We start from the raw sequence: 14288 nt of genomic DNA, 5'->3' as shown, positions 1-14288 counted from the left end.
CTTTGTGCAATAAAGAAGTCTGGCCATCTAGGAAATGGGCAACACTGTTGAGAGTTGCGTTAGACTTGAAAAGTAGAGTTAGTTTCCTCTCGTCCTCTATTGAAAACAGATAGACCCGTCTTCAATTTGATCGATTATTAACGTTTTAAAAATACCAAAAGTTGTATTACAAAAGTAGTTTGAAGTATTTTGGCAAAGTTTATAGGCAACTTTTGAAATGTTTTGTAGTGACGTTGCGCATTTTGGAAGCTGTTTTTTTTTGGATCAAACGGGCAAAATAAATTGACATTTTGGATATATATGGACGGAATTAATCGAACAAAAGGACCGATTGTGATGTTTATGGGACATATTGGAGTGCCAACAAAAGAAGCTCGTCAAAGGTAAGGCATGTTTATATTTTATTTCCGCATTTTGTAGAGCGCCTGCAGGGTTGAAATATGCTACTCTCTTTGTTTACTGTTGTGCAATCATCAGATAATAGCTTCTTATGGTTTCGCCGAAAAGCCTTTTTAAAATCTGACATGTTGGCTGGATTCACAACGAGTGTAGCTTCAATTGAGTATCTTACATGTGTGATTTAATGAAATGTTCGTTTTTATATCATTTTTATTTTATTTGCCGCGCTGCATTTTCCCTGGCTTTTGCCCAAGTGGTCGCAAGCGTCCCCTATACCATAAGAAGTTAAGGAGCAGTTCTCTCTCTGTGGGTTTAACCCAAGAAGTTCTGGAAAATGGTTAAAGACCTGGAGAATATACCCAACCCTCCTCATCACAGCTTCCCATGTCCCTTAATGTTGATGATATGGTTGTCACTGACAAGGAGCACATGGCTGAGCTCTAATCAACAGTTCATTATGTCAGGATTCCTATTTGACTCTGCCATGCCTCCTTGCCCATCCAACGTTTCCTCATCTCCCACCCCTTCTAATGTGACTATCCCTGATGCTCCTCCCTCTTTTTTCCCCTGCCCCGCTACAAAGTTTCTCCCTGCAGGCGATCACTGAGTCCGAGGTGCTAAAGGAGCTCCTTAAACTTCACCCCAAAAAAACATTTGGTTCAGATGGTTTAGACCCTTTGTTCTTTAAGGTTGCTACCCCTATCATCTCCACGCTTATCTTTGACCTTTTTAACCTGTCTCTCCTCTCTGGGGAGGTTCCCATTGCTTGGAAGGTAGCCACAGTGCATCCTTTATTTAAAGGTGGAACTCAAGCTGATCATAACTGTTTTAGGCCAACTTCTATTTTGCCCTGTTTATCAAAAGTGTTGGAAAAGTTGATTATTGACAAGTTAACTGGCTTTTTTGATGTCTATAATATTCTCTCGGGTATGCAATCTGGTTTCCGCTCAGGTTATGTATGTGTCTCTGCAACCAAAGTCTACCCCTTCCTTTTTCGAACATTCTGTTAAAAATCGCGCAACTTTTCAGCATCCTGCTACTCATGCCAGGAATATAGTATATGCATATGATTAGTATGTGTGGATAGAAAACACTCTGAAGTTTCTAAAACTGGTTAAATCACGGCTGTGACTATAACAGATCGTGTGTTTCATTGAAAAACGCAAGAAAAACTGCTCTCTGAAAGCTAAAAATAATTTCCATAAGTCACTTTCATGGGTTGTTAAAAGGGGACAAAATTTAATATCGACCTGCCTGCAATTCATACAGATTCCACACGATGTCGCCATTGTCGTCATTTTCAATGGAATTTTTTGTTGGAAAATCCAACTATCTGGATTCCGTTTCTTCCGGTCTCCACCAGGATGTTTTCAATGTGCACATTGGCAGCCATTGATTTGCAGACGAGGAGCTATTGAATATACATCGCCCTGTAATCATTTTGATAGATTATAAACGTTTACTAATACCTAAAGTTGGATTACAAAAGTATTTCGAAGTGTTTTGTGAAAGTAAAAAATGTGTTTTTGTGAAAGTAAAAAATGACGCAGCGTTTAAAAACAATGTTTTTTTCTGAATGACACAGCTTCCATAGAAAGCTATTTTGGGTATATATGGACCGATTTAAACGAAAAAAAGACCCAATAGTGATGTTTATGGGGCATATAGGAGTGCCAAGAAAGAAGCTCGTCAAAGGTAATGAATGTTTTATATTTTATTTCTGCGTTTTGTGTAGCGCCGGATAAGCAAAGTCTTTGTTTACGTCGCATTCAGGCATTTTGAGGTGTTGCATGCTATCAGATAATAGCTTCTCATTCTTTCGCCGAAAAGCATTTTAAAAATCTGACTTGTTGGCTAGGTTCACAACGAGTGTAGCTTTAATTCAATACCCTGCTTGTGAATTTTGATTAAGGTTTGAGTTTTAACGAGTACATTTAGCATTTAGCGTAGCGCATTTGCATTTCCAGGTGTCTACTTGAGACATCTGCGTCTCAAGTAGGAGCAAGAAGTTACAGGTCCTAAATGATGTCCTTGATTCTAAGCAATGTTGTGCTGCTATTTTTATTGACTTGGCCAAAGCTTTTGATACAGTAGACCATTTTCATTCTTGTGGGCCGGCTAAGGAGTATTGGTGTCTCTGGGTCTTTGTCCTGGTTTGCAAACTACCTCAAAGAGTGCAGTGTATAAAGTCAGACAATCTGCTGTCTCAGCCACTGCCTCTCACCAAGGGAGTACCCCAAGGCTGAATCGTAGGCCCCACACTCTTCTCAATTTACATCAACAACATAGCTCAAGCAGTAGGAAGCTCTCTCATCCATTTATATGCAGATGATACAGTCTTATACTCAGCTGACCCCTCTCCGGATTTTGTGTTAAACGCTCTACAACAAAGTGTTCTTAGTGTCCAACAAGCTCTGCCCTTAACCTTGTCTTGAACACCTCCAAAACAAAGGTGATGCGGTTTGGTAAGAAGAATGCCCCTTTCCCCACCGGCGTGATTACTACCTCTGCGAGTTTAGAGCTTGAGGTAGTCACCTCTTACAAGTACTTGGGAGTATGGCTAGATGGTACACCATCCTTCTCTCAGCACATATCAAAGCTGCAGGCTAAGGTTAAATCTAGACTTGGTTTCCTCTATCGTAATTGCTCCTCTTTCATCACAGCTGCCAAACTAACCCTGATTCAGGTGACCATCCTACCATGCTAGATTACGGAGACTTCATTTATAGATTGTCAGGTAAGGGTTCTCTTAAGCAGCTAGATGTTCTTTACCATTCGGCCATCAGATTTGCCACCAATGCTCCTAATAGGACACATCACTGCACTCTATACTCCTCTGTAAACTGGTCATCTCTGTATACCCGTTGCAAGACCCACTGGTTGATGCTTATTTATAAAACCCTCTTAGGCCTCACCTATCTGAGATACCTACTGCAGCCCTCATCCTCCACATACAACACCCGTTCTGCCAGTCACATTCTGTTAAAGGTCCTAAAAGCACACACATCCCTGGGTCGCTCCTCTTTTCGGTTTGCTGCAGCTAGCGACTGGAACAGGCTGCAAAAAACACTCAAACTGGACAGTTTTATCTCAATATCTGCATTCAAAGACTCAATCATGGACACTCTAACTGACAGTTGTGGCTGCTTTGCGTGATGTATTGTTGTCTCTACCTTCTTGCCCTGTGCTGTTGTCTGTGCCCAATAATGTTTGTACCATGTTTTGTGCTGCTACCATGTTGTGCTGCTGCCATGTTGTGTTGCTACCATGTTGTTGTCATTTTGTGTTGATACCATGCTGTGTTTTCATGTGTTGCTGCCATGCTATGTTGTCGTCTTAGGTCTCTCTTTATGTAGTGTTGTATCTCTGGTCGTTAGGTGTGTTTTGTCCTATATTTTTCATTTTTAATCCCAGCCTCCATCCCTGTAGGAGGCTTTTTGCCTTCTGGTAGGCCGTCATTGTAAATAAGAATGTTCTTAACTGACTTGCCTAGTTAAATTTTAAAAAATTATGTCTGAGTGTTCCGAGTCTGTCAGTGTGTTAAAAAAAAAAAAAAAAAAGGAAAAGTGTCGTCTGGTTTGCTTAATATAAGGAATTTTATGTATAGCATTTGCTTTTACTCAAGTATGACAAATTCATATGTTTTCCACCACTGCACACACATACACGCGCGCAGGCCTCACCACGTCTGCAGAGGGCTGAGGTTGTCATCGAAGGGGTGTCCAATAGTAGCTTGATGCTGTTCCCACCTCCAGGCTTTGATACTGTTGATCAGACGAGACTGACACTTCTCCAGACTAGACACTGCCTCCTGGAGCAGCTGGACACGCTTCTGCAAACAGGCACACACACGAACACACGTACGCACACAGTTTAGCTTACAGAGAGAGAGTTATGCAGAGAAAGGAAAACACAGTTTACAGTACTGGGAAACTCTGACCTCAGGGAGACAAACAGTTCATACAGGGAGAGACAAACAAAACTAGTTTAGACGGCCCTCCGGCCATAGAGATCCACTTAGAGTATAGGTGTCGCAGGGTCATGTTCAGAAGGGCACACCATCGCAAAATGTTTTAGACAACTTCAGGTATAGTCTCTCATGACAGACATAACAATAGCAGGCTCACACGTGAGAACAACAATTGTATGTGTGCGTGTTACGTAATAGCTTACCTTGGCTATGACTTGGCCATTGTACTCATGCTGTTTGATGTTAGTCTGGAGTTTGGTGACTTCTGACATGCTCGTGTCCATCCCATTGGTCTGGGTCTGCTGGAGAGTGCCTGTCACCCAATTAAATTAAACATTTATTTATTTTATACAGCCAAATGTGGATATTTTTTCCACTAATTGGTATTTTGACCAACCACATCAGATACTTTCACGTTAGCTCTTTTCCAGAGCTGATCTGATTGGTCAATAGACCAATTAGTGAAAAAAATATCAGAATTTGCCATGCTGTGTAAACGCAGTCAAAGTAGCCCTGTCCGAGCCAGAATGGCCCATAAGCCGGGAGCCTATCTCCTGTTTCTATAGCGTGAGGCAGCTGTACAAGTCAGGGGAGAACGACTGCCCCCTCTCACTGAAGCCAAGGAAGTTCAAGGACGATCGCGGTACTGCAGGCATTGTTAGCAGAAAACAGGATCCCCCATTATAGTGAATGGAAAAATTACTATCTTTGTGGTTAATCTTAGTGTAAAAAATAAATAACAATTTAAGACAATCATGGTACCAATAATTGCTTCTAACACACCAGATGTACAGTATGTCCTTGAGCGGATTATTTTTAAATTGTGCACAGAAGAAGTTATAAGGATAATTGAGTTGCTTATGGCAGCCTGCAGTAACCCGGTCGTTCTTCAAATTGAGTTACTCAATGAGAGGGAGAAGCACTGAGCTAGCCTGCAACTTCACTTCCTGAATAAGCTCAACTGTGCATGTTATGTCTCATTGAGACGCCATCTTAACTGACTTCAACTGGCTTAAATGCACTATTGTGGAATTAATGGAATTAATGGTGTCACTTGATCAATGGCTTTGTCCAATCATATATAGTCATTGGCCCGTATTCACAAAGTGTTTCAGAACAGGAGTGCTTTGTAGAATAAGATCCCATTGACAGTGAGGGACCTGATCCAAGATCAGCACCCCTACTCTGAGACACTTAATGAATACTGGCCCAGCTCTCTGTTCCCAGTCTCTCAGCAACAGGGAGTTTCTTCCTATATTTTATGTCTGCTAAAGTCAGCAGGCAACAATGAACTCTATGTATCCTGGGACATATTCAAAAGCTCTGTCTTTCCCTCTCTCTACAGCACCTGATGTCTTGACCTTTTAATGCTCAGCTATGAAAAGCCAACTGACATTTACTCCTGAGGTGCTGACCTGTTGCACCCACTATAACCGCTATGATTATTATTTGACCCTGCTGGTCATCTATGAATGTTTGAACATCTTGAAGAATGATCTGGCCTTAATGGCCATGTACTCTTATTATTTCCACTGGCACAGCCAGAAGGGGACTGACTGGCCACCCCTCAGAGCCTGGTTCCTCTAGAGCAATGGTTCCCAAACTTTTTATAGTCCTGTACCCTTTCAAACATTCAACCTCCAGCTGCATACCCCCTCTAGCACCAGGGTCAGCTCACTCTCAAATGTTGTTTTTTGCCATCATTGTAAGCCTGCCACACACACACTAAACAATACATTTATTAAACTTAAGAATGAGTGTGAGGTTTTTGCCACAACCCGGCTCGTGGGAAGTGACAAAAAGCACATACATCACAGGCCAGACATGTGAAAAACTCATCATCATGCAAGCGGTCAGACAAGTGAAAATTATGGTCGGTAAAGAAAACTATAAGCTCATCTCCCAATAAAAAGAAACGTGTCAATACTTTTCCCCTTGATAAGCAGCGGATTTCTGTATTGTTCTAACAGCGTTGCATGGTTGCTGCCCCTATCATTGGATAATGCAGAAAATACAGAGAGTTCAGGGGCCTTGCTTTAACTAAGTTAACCATTTACACTGTAGTGTCCAAAACGTCTTTCAAGCTGTCAGGCATTCCCTTGGCAGCAAGAGCCTCTCGGTGGATGCTGCAGTGTACCCAAGTGGCGTCAGGAGGAACTGCTGTCTCCCTGTCATGGGTTTTTCGCCATCAGTACAGATACCAACACATCTTGACCATCAAAGTCCATTTGATGTCACAAAGCTGTCCAGTACTTTAAAAATATCCTCTCCTGTTGTCCTGGTTTCCAGTGGTTTGCAGAAGAGAATGTCTTCCTTAATTGACCCCCCCCCCCCCCCCCCATAAACGCAACGGACATATACCAGGAGCTGTTCCAGGCCCACCACGTCTGTTGACTCATCCAGCTGTAACGCATAGAATTCACTGGCTTGTATGCGTAATTGTTTCAAAACATCTCCTGCTATGCCACTGATGCGTCGTGAAACAGTGTTGTTTAATGTATACAGACAAAGGCATTGTCTGTATAGTTTTTTGGGCATTTTCCCCCAGCATTGTCCCAGCCATATCCGCGGCAGCAGGAAGAATGAAGTCCTCCACAATAGTATGGGGCTTGCCTGTCCTAGACACTCGGTAGCTCACCATATAAGATGCTTCTAGCCCCTTGTTAATAATGGTATCTGTTGCTTTTACACATGTCTTACTACTCGAAAGTCGTCTTAATTCTCGCTCCAAAAACTCCAGTGGCTTATTTCTCAAATTTGCATGTTTTGTTTCTAAATGTTTGCACAAGAGTGAAGGTTTCCTGCGAGAGAGTAAAGGTTAATGTGATTGGATGTTAATTATTTGACTCGGCTACCTGTATTTGACATTGTGTTGTTATTTCGCTGAACACTAGATGGCTTAATTTAATTTTTGGCAGTGAGAAAAAAACATCACCCAAACGTATAGCCCCGTTGAAAAATCTAAATGGACTGTTTGAAAATGTGAATCACATTTTTATTATACCCCTGACGGCATTGGGAATGGTTTGGGAATAGCCGTTCTAGAGGTTCCTATCTAGTTTCCTGCCATTCTAGGGATGTGATTGGAAGTGATTGATTGATCGAACCATGTTTGGCTATGAAAGCCATGATTTCCATTGTGGAAGACCCGTTTCATATGAATTGACTTAATCTTGACACCATAGGGATTACAAACAAACTCTGCTACATCAAACTGCTTCTAGCATTGAATTGGAATAGAATGTGATTGGCCAGGTTCTCAAACTAACAACAGTGAGGAGTCTGGAATAGGAGTTGACCTTAGGGGACAAACTAAATTCCTCAGAATAACTATGAACCACATACACTACATGACCAAAAGTATGTAGACACCTGCTCTGCAATAATCTTGTTCCAAAATCATGGGCAATAATATTGAGTTGGTTGTCACTTTGCTGCTATAACAGACTTCCACCCTTCTGGCAAGGCATTCCACAAATTGTTGGAACATTGCTGCGGGGACTTGCTTGCATTCTGCCATAAGAGCATTAGTAAGGTTGGGCATTGATGTTGGGCGATTAGGCGTGGCTTGCAGTTGGCGTTCCAATACATCCCATAGTTGTTCGATGGGTTTGAGGTCAGGGTTCTGTGCAGGCCAGTCAAGTTTTTCCACACCGATCTTGATACACCATTTCTGTATGGACTTCGCTTTGTGCAAGGGGGCATTGTCATGCTGAAACAGGAAAGGGCCTTCCTCAAACTGTTTCCACAAAGTTGGAAGCGTAGAATAGTCTAGAATGTCATTGTATGCTGTAGCGTTAAGATTTCCTTTAACTGGAACTGAGAGGCCTAGCTCGAACCACAAAAAACCGCCCCAGGCCATTATTCCTCCTCCAACCACCAAACTGTACAGTTGGCGCTATGCATTCGGACAGGTACCCAGATTTGTCCATCGGACTGCCAAATGGTGAAGCGTGATTCATCACTCCAGAGAACGCGTTTCCACTGCTCCAATGGCAGCAAGCTTTACACCACTCCAGCCGATGCTTGGCATTGCGCATGGTGATCTTAGGCTTGTGTGCGGCTGCTCAGCCATGGAAACCCATTTCATGAAGCTCCAGACAAATAGTTATCATGTTGACGTTGCTTCCAGAGGCAATTTGGAACTCTGTAGTGAGCGTTGCAACCGAGGACAGACGATTTCTAGAGCTACACGCTTCAGCACTTGCTGGTCCCGTTCTGTGAGCTTGTGTGGCCTAACACTTTGCGGCTGAGCCATTGTGGCTCATAGATGTTTTCACATCACAATAACAGCACTTACAGCTGACCGGGGAAGCTGTAACACTGCAGAAATTTGACAAACTATCTTGTTGGAAAGGTGGCATCCTATGATGGTGCAATGTTGAAAGTTACTGAGCTCTTCAATATGGGCCATTCTACTGCCAATGTTTGTCTATGGAGATTTCATGGCTGTGTGCTCGATTTGACTGAAATAGCCAAATCCACTAATTTGAAGGGGTGTCCACATACATGTATTGTAGCTGACAAAGTAGTCTGAGCATGAGTAATAATCCATACAGTATATTTAGGTTGTGTCCCAAGTGGCAACTAACCTATTCCCTATACATAGTGCACAACTTTTTAACGGAGACCATGGGCCCTGGTCAACAGTAGTGCATTATATAAGGAATAGGGTGCCATATAGGGGCCAATTTGTCAGAACATTTAACCCAGATCAAAGAAGTATGTTGTGTTAAATTCTGTAGCTTCCTTCCAGATTTGTATAGGTTCCAACTGGCTCAACTGGTAAGTTGACAAAAAATGTATGGACTCAATATACAGTCTTTTTGGATAAAAATGTCTGCTGAGTGGCATATTATATACATAAAGGGACAAGTCCAAGTCCAAGTCCAAGTCTAAAGTCCAAGTCTCATTTTATGTCACATCCCATAAAAGTCCATGCATGACTAAGGGGGAAATATTACTTAAAGACATGCTCTGGAAATTTAGCGACAACAATTTTTAAAACTTGAGCTGAATGTGTCAATGTTTAGTTCATACATGGATAATCTATGAGCAGAATTACTGTTTTACCTCAATTAGCCACAAAATCCCTCGTTTAAAAGCGACTGTTTACTGGAAGCTGTGCGGCACCATTTTCCCTACATTTCCTCCTACACGGACCAGCCCACTAGCAATTTGAGTTCCAGCCAATGCGATTCAGAACCTCGCCATTTAAGTGACAGGTAGCAAGATGCCCAATGACGTGGTGCACATAATGTATGCACGCTGTAAGTCAATTTTTTTATTAAAAACGTCTACTAAATAGGGCCACTTTTGGCTCGTGAGCGCTACTTTCAGAACTACTGGCCAAATAGTATACAAAGTACCAGAGAATCTCTTTATCCCCAGCCATCTCAGGCCCCGGAATGGATTCATAGTTCCGCTTCTCCCATAACTATTTGCTGTGCAAATGCTCAGCTCGAATTAGCATTGCAGCTAAGTGTGACATGTTTTGCTATGGGGAAATGCTAACTGTTCCCCGTCTTAGTAATACGTGTCTTTGGTAATTCTCACCCTGCATGGACTCATAGTTCTGCCTCTCCCAGTTGAGCTCCTCCTGCAGCTGGTGGATCTGCTGTCTGCAGTCCTGGATCTCAAGCACCTTGAGCACAAGCAGGTCCACGTCTCTGGTAGGGGGCGCTGCAGCCATGGAATCCTGGGCTGGGGGTTGAGAGAAGCGGGCTAGGGCCGGGAACTGGGTAGACTGTGGATGGGGGAGACAAAGTATTAGAGGTGTGTCTGGTGGTGGGGGCAGGGCCCATGGGGTCCTGGGCTGGGTTGGGGCCAGGGGGAAGTGGAGTGAGGGGATTTGGGTAAACTATGGAAGAGGGGGGGCGGACTGGTATTACCTATTATGCCCACATATTAAACATTCAAATGTTTTAAAAGTCAAATGTAAAAAAGTAATCATTTTTACACGCAGCTTTCTTATCATGTTAACAATCCAAAACATATTTTGTGTTGGAAGTGAACTTTTGTGGTTTCTGTGGCCCTCCTATGTGCCACAAGACTGTGTTGGCACGCTGAGCTAAAGGCTCTGTTACACTTACCGCCTGACTGAGCAGCTCTCTCTCCTTCCTCAGGACATCCCTGACTGTGAGTACTAGCTGGAAAGGTTGGGAGCGGAACATATTCTGGAAGACAGGCAGAGTTCCCATCAAACACCAGACCACATCCACATAGTCAGGTCAGTTGATTCAATATAAGATGACATTATCACTGAGGACAACATGTTCCCTCTGAGAACTGTTAGACTGGTCCTAGATCTGTTTGTGCTATCTTGCTAACTCCATGTGTGACAATTCCATAAGGACTTGGCTTGAGAGTAGAAACAGACTGGCACCTAGTCTACTGAACTGTATGTTTTCAAACCTGTATTTTCAGTTTCTCTCTTTCTACAGTTTCTCTCTCTACCACAGTGTGTGTGTGTGTGTGTGTGTGTGTGTGTGTGTGTGTGTGTGTGTGTGTGTGTGTGTGTGTGTGTGTGTGTGTGTGTGTGTGTGTGTGTGTGTGTGTGTGTGTGTGTGTGTGTGTGTGTGTGTGTGTGTGTGTGTGTGTGTGTGTGTGTGTGTGTGTGTGTGTGGACTTGACCAGAATGTCCTGTCAAGATAGGAAAACAAGAACAATACTGAAAAGTAAATATGCTCTTTAGGTTTAAGGTTTAGGGTCAAATGCCCACACCAGTAGAAATCCACTATTTAGAGCTGAAAGACGATGGCCGAAGATTACATGATGTTGCCAACAATTTAAGTCAACTAGGTATCGTTTTAGTTCAAGTGTGATATACACTGTGTACAAAACATTAGGAACATCTGCTCTTTCCATGACATAGACATAGACTGACCAGGTGAATCCAGGCGAAAGCTATGATCCCTTATTGATGTCACTTGTTAAATCCACTTTAATAAATGTAGATGAAGGGGAGAAGACAGGTTAAAGAATGATTTTTAAGCCTTGAGACACAGAGTTTCCCATGCTGGTCAAAAATGGACCACCACCCAAAGGACATCGAGATAACTTGACACAACTGTGGGACGCATAGGCGTCAACATGGGCCAGCATCCCTGTGGAACGCTTTCGACACCTTGCAGAGTCCATGCCCTGAAGAATTGAGGCTGTTCTGAGGGCAAATATTAGGAAGGTGTTCCTAATGTTTTGTACACTCAGTGTATTAGGGCTGGAAGTGACAAATCCAAAATGCCCACTTTATACAAAACCATGAGCTAGATTAGGTTAGCAAGATAGTTAGCTAGCTAGCTACATAAGGTTAGCATGCTAGCTAGCAACACTGACAGCTGTCAGTGCCCTATTTGTTGATGTTTATCAGCTCCATGTAGAGATTCCCAAACAAATTTGTGAATATGTATAAATAGCCTTCGTCCGCTGGTGTAACCTAAACATGCATTTCCTCTCTAGGACAGGAAATTGCTTAGATATAGTGTCATCAACTTCCTCAGGGGGGGGTCCCTCTAGGTTAGGGTTAGGTTTATCCCCACCAACTTCTTCAAAACAGTTTAGAATTGAATATCTGAAGAAGTGCACGCTATTGCTAATCACGCCCTGTTCACAGTCACTTTCCCCACTGCAGTAAAAACGACTATGTGTCTGAAGAAAAGTAATCTAGATTCTTCAGCTGTTAAACATTTTCGGCCACTCTCCAACCTTCTATTCTTAAGTACATTTCTGGAGAAATAGATTTTTAAACAGCTAAATTATTTTTTAAGCGCTAGCTGTATTTTTGAAAAAGTCCTATCTGTTTTTTTGTGCCCACCACAGCACAGACAGCCTTAGTTAAAGTGGTTAATTATCTTAGAGCCAACACAGATGCCAAACAGCTCTCTTGTACTCTTGGATTTAAGTGCTGCATTCGACACTGTTGACCATGATGTCCTTCTGGACTGAATGGAGAGGTGGGTTGGTCTCTCCAATCCAGCTCTAAATTTTGTTCAGGGCCTAAAGTATTTAACTGGTCAAGAGTTTGTTACCCTTGGTGAACATAACTCAGAGAAAATAGATATCACGTGGCGTTCCACAAGGTTCGATTTTGGGTCCGTTACTGTTCAGTTTATAAATGTTACACCTTGGCAGCGTTACCAGAAAGTACAGCATTGATTTTCACTGCTATACAGAAAATACTTTGCTTTACATTTATGTGTCATTTATTTTAGCTCCAGGGATATATTTTAAGACTGTATTGATTTACAGTTTTTCTTTTTCTTTGTCCAAACAGAATGGACTTGTTCAAAACAATTAACAAACTTACACAAAATCAATTACCTCCATCAAAACATACAACTTGTTATCTAATGAAAACTAATTTCAATCAATCGTTACATAATGGCCCAATAAATACTAACTACAACTATCAATATACCCCAACATGGTTAGCCATCTTTTATGTCTGTGCCATTTGTTGGTACTATAATTATAGTATGACCTTAAAAGGTAAGTAAACATATTATCACATCATGGTCTGTATTAGTGTTTCCCAAAAATGTCTTTTTTTTTTTACCAAAGATGACCAATGCAGAAAGAATGTCACTCAAGGGCATGAACATCCATAAACAAAATGCTTTATTTGACCTTTTTCCATTTCATCTGAGGGCCCCTCTATCTCTCCTTTGTCCTTGCTCTCAGCCTCTTACTTGGCCCATTCTTGCAAACAGCAACTCAAGAGGTGAACTCTTTTATGCCTGAATTAAGGACTGATTGTTGATCAAACAATTGTGCGAAGAAGTTTCGCACAAGTGCAAAAGAGGTTCCCATTCATTCGAGTAATTTGTATCAGCTGTGACCAAATGTTTTTTTAAATGATTTACACAACAGAGTTTTGCGTCTTTTGTAGAGTTGTGTTTACTGTTTAGCAACAATGTGCTTAGCATTTGCATTGTGTGTGAAAGCAATGAGAAATGACTTACAGTTTTGCGAAAAAGAATACTGTTGTGCTCATTATGTTTTGATGGAGATCAAGTGGAACCCAGTTTCATTAAAAGTGACTGTAAATACTTGGATGGCTCACAACTTCCTCCAGCTAAATCAAGATAAGACTGAGATTCTTATTGTTGGACAGAAAGAGAATCTGTCCACACATTTTAATTTCCTGGGCAATAAAAATAAAACACTCAGTAAAAAATGTTGGGGTTAGGGAAAATAGGATTTTGAATGCGAATCCATTTTTACAAGTGTGTGTGTGTATGTGTGTGTTTGGTGGAGAGGATAAGTGTGTGTGTATCTACTGTACCATGTTCCTGGAGATACGCTGCAGCCTCATCCTCTCCACCACATTGGGGTTCTGCCCGGCTAGATTCTGTAGGCAGGATATGATCTGATCGAGCAGGGTCAGAGCCTGGGGCTCCTGGTCTACCTTCTCTGGTTCAAAGTCCTCCCTGGGGAGGAAAGAAATAAAAGCGAGAGAGAGGTGTGTTTAGGGTGTGTTTGTGTATCCACTGACCCACTTTTATTTGTCAAAATTCAGACTGTATGTATGCTTTATGTGTGCGTCATACCATCTCTGCTCCTCGATCCAGTTGGCCAGGTAGCACCTGACGTCCATGGGGAAGGAGGGGGAGTAGAGCTCGTTGAGGATTTGTGTGGCCAGATAGGGGATCAGCTGTTTCATCTGCGTCCACTGTGCCATAGTGAAGCAGAGCTGGAAGAGACAGGAATAAAGGCCACTGAATGATGTAATATATCCATAAACATACAGGCTGCATCACAAATAGCACCCTATTCCCTATATAGTGCACAATGTTTTACCAAACCCTTTGGCTCAATTAATTCAAAGCCACATTGCTGTGTTATTAACCGTTAATGTGGCAGCTAATGTAGCTTTGATTGAATTCCATCTTAAACCAAAGGGAATAGGGAATAGTTGAGA

The 14288-nt window shown here is 42.2% G+C and overlaps 1 protein-coding gene across 1 annotated transcript in view; it reads right to left on the bottom strand.

Moving 5' to 3' along the window:
* LOC139368384 (signal transducer and activator of transcription 6, interleukin-4 induced) overlaps window positions 1-14288 on the bottom strand; it is a 53297-nt gene that overhangs the window by 26714 nt on the left and 12295 nt on the right. The window contains exons 3-8 of the mRNA XM_071107184.1: window positions 13918-14060; window positions 13653-13797; window positions 10462-10545; window positions 9926-10115; window positions 4573-4682; window positions 4083-4231 (exon numbers count right to left, since the gene is read on the bottom strand). Coding sequence (XP_070963285.1) covers window positions 4083-4231; window positions 4573-4682; window positions 9926-10115; window positions 10462-10545; window positions 13653-13797; window positions 13918-14048 — 809 coding nt within the window. The 5' untranslated portion in view covers window positions 14049-14060. The remainder of the gene's footprint in view (window positions 1-4082; window positions 4232-4572; window positions 4683-9925; window positions 10116-10461; window positions 10546-13652; window positions 13798-13917; window positions 14061-14288) is intronic.

This window comes from Oncorhynchus clarkii, chromosome 16 (genome assembly GCF_045791955.1).
Source record: "Oncorhynchus clarkii lewisi isolate Uvic-CL-2024 chromosome 16, UVic_Ocla_1.0, whole genome shotgun sequence".
NCBI lineage: Eukaryota > Metazoa > Chordata > Actinopteri > Salmoniformes > Salmonidae > Oncorhynchus > Oncorhynchus clarkii.
The sequence above is the reverse complement of the archived record's forward strand: the minus strand, read 5'-3'. Positions and strand labels throughout refer to the sequence as shown.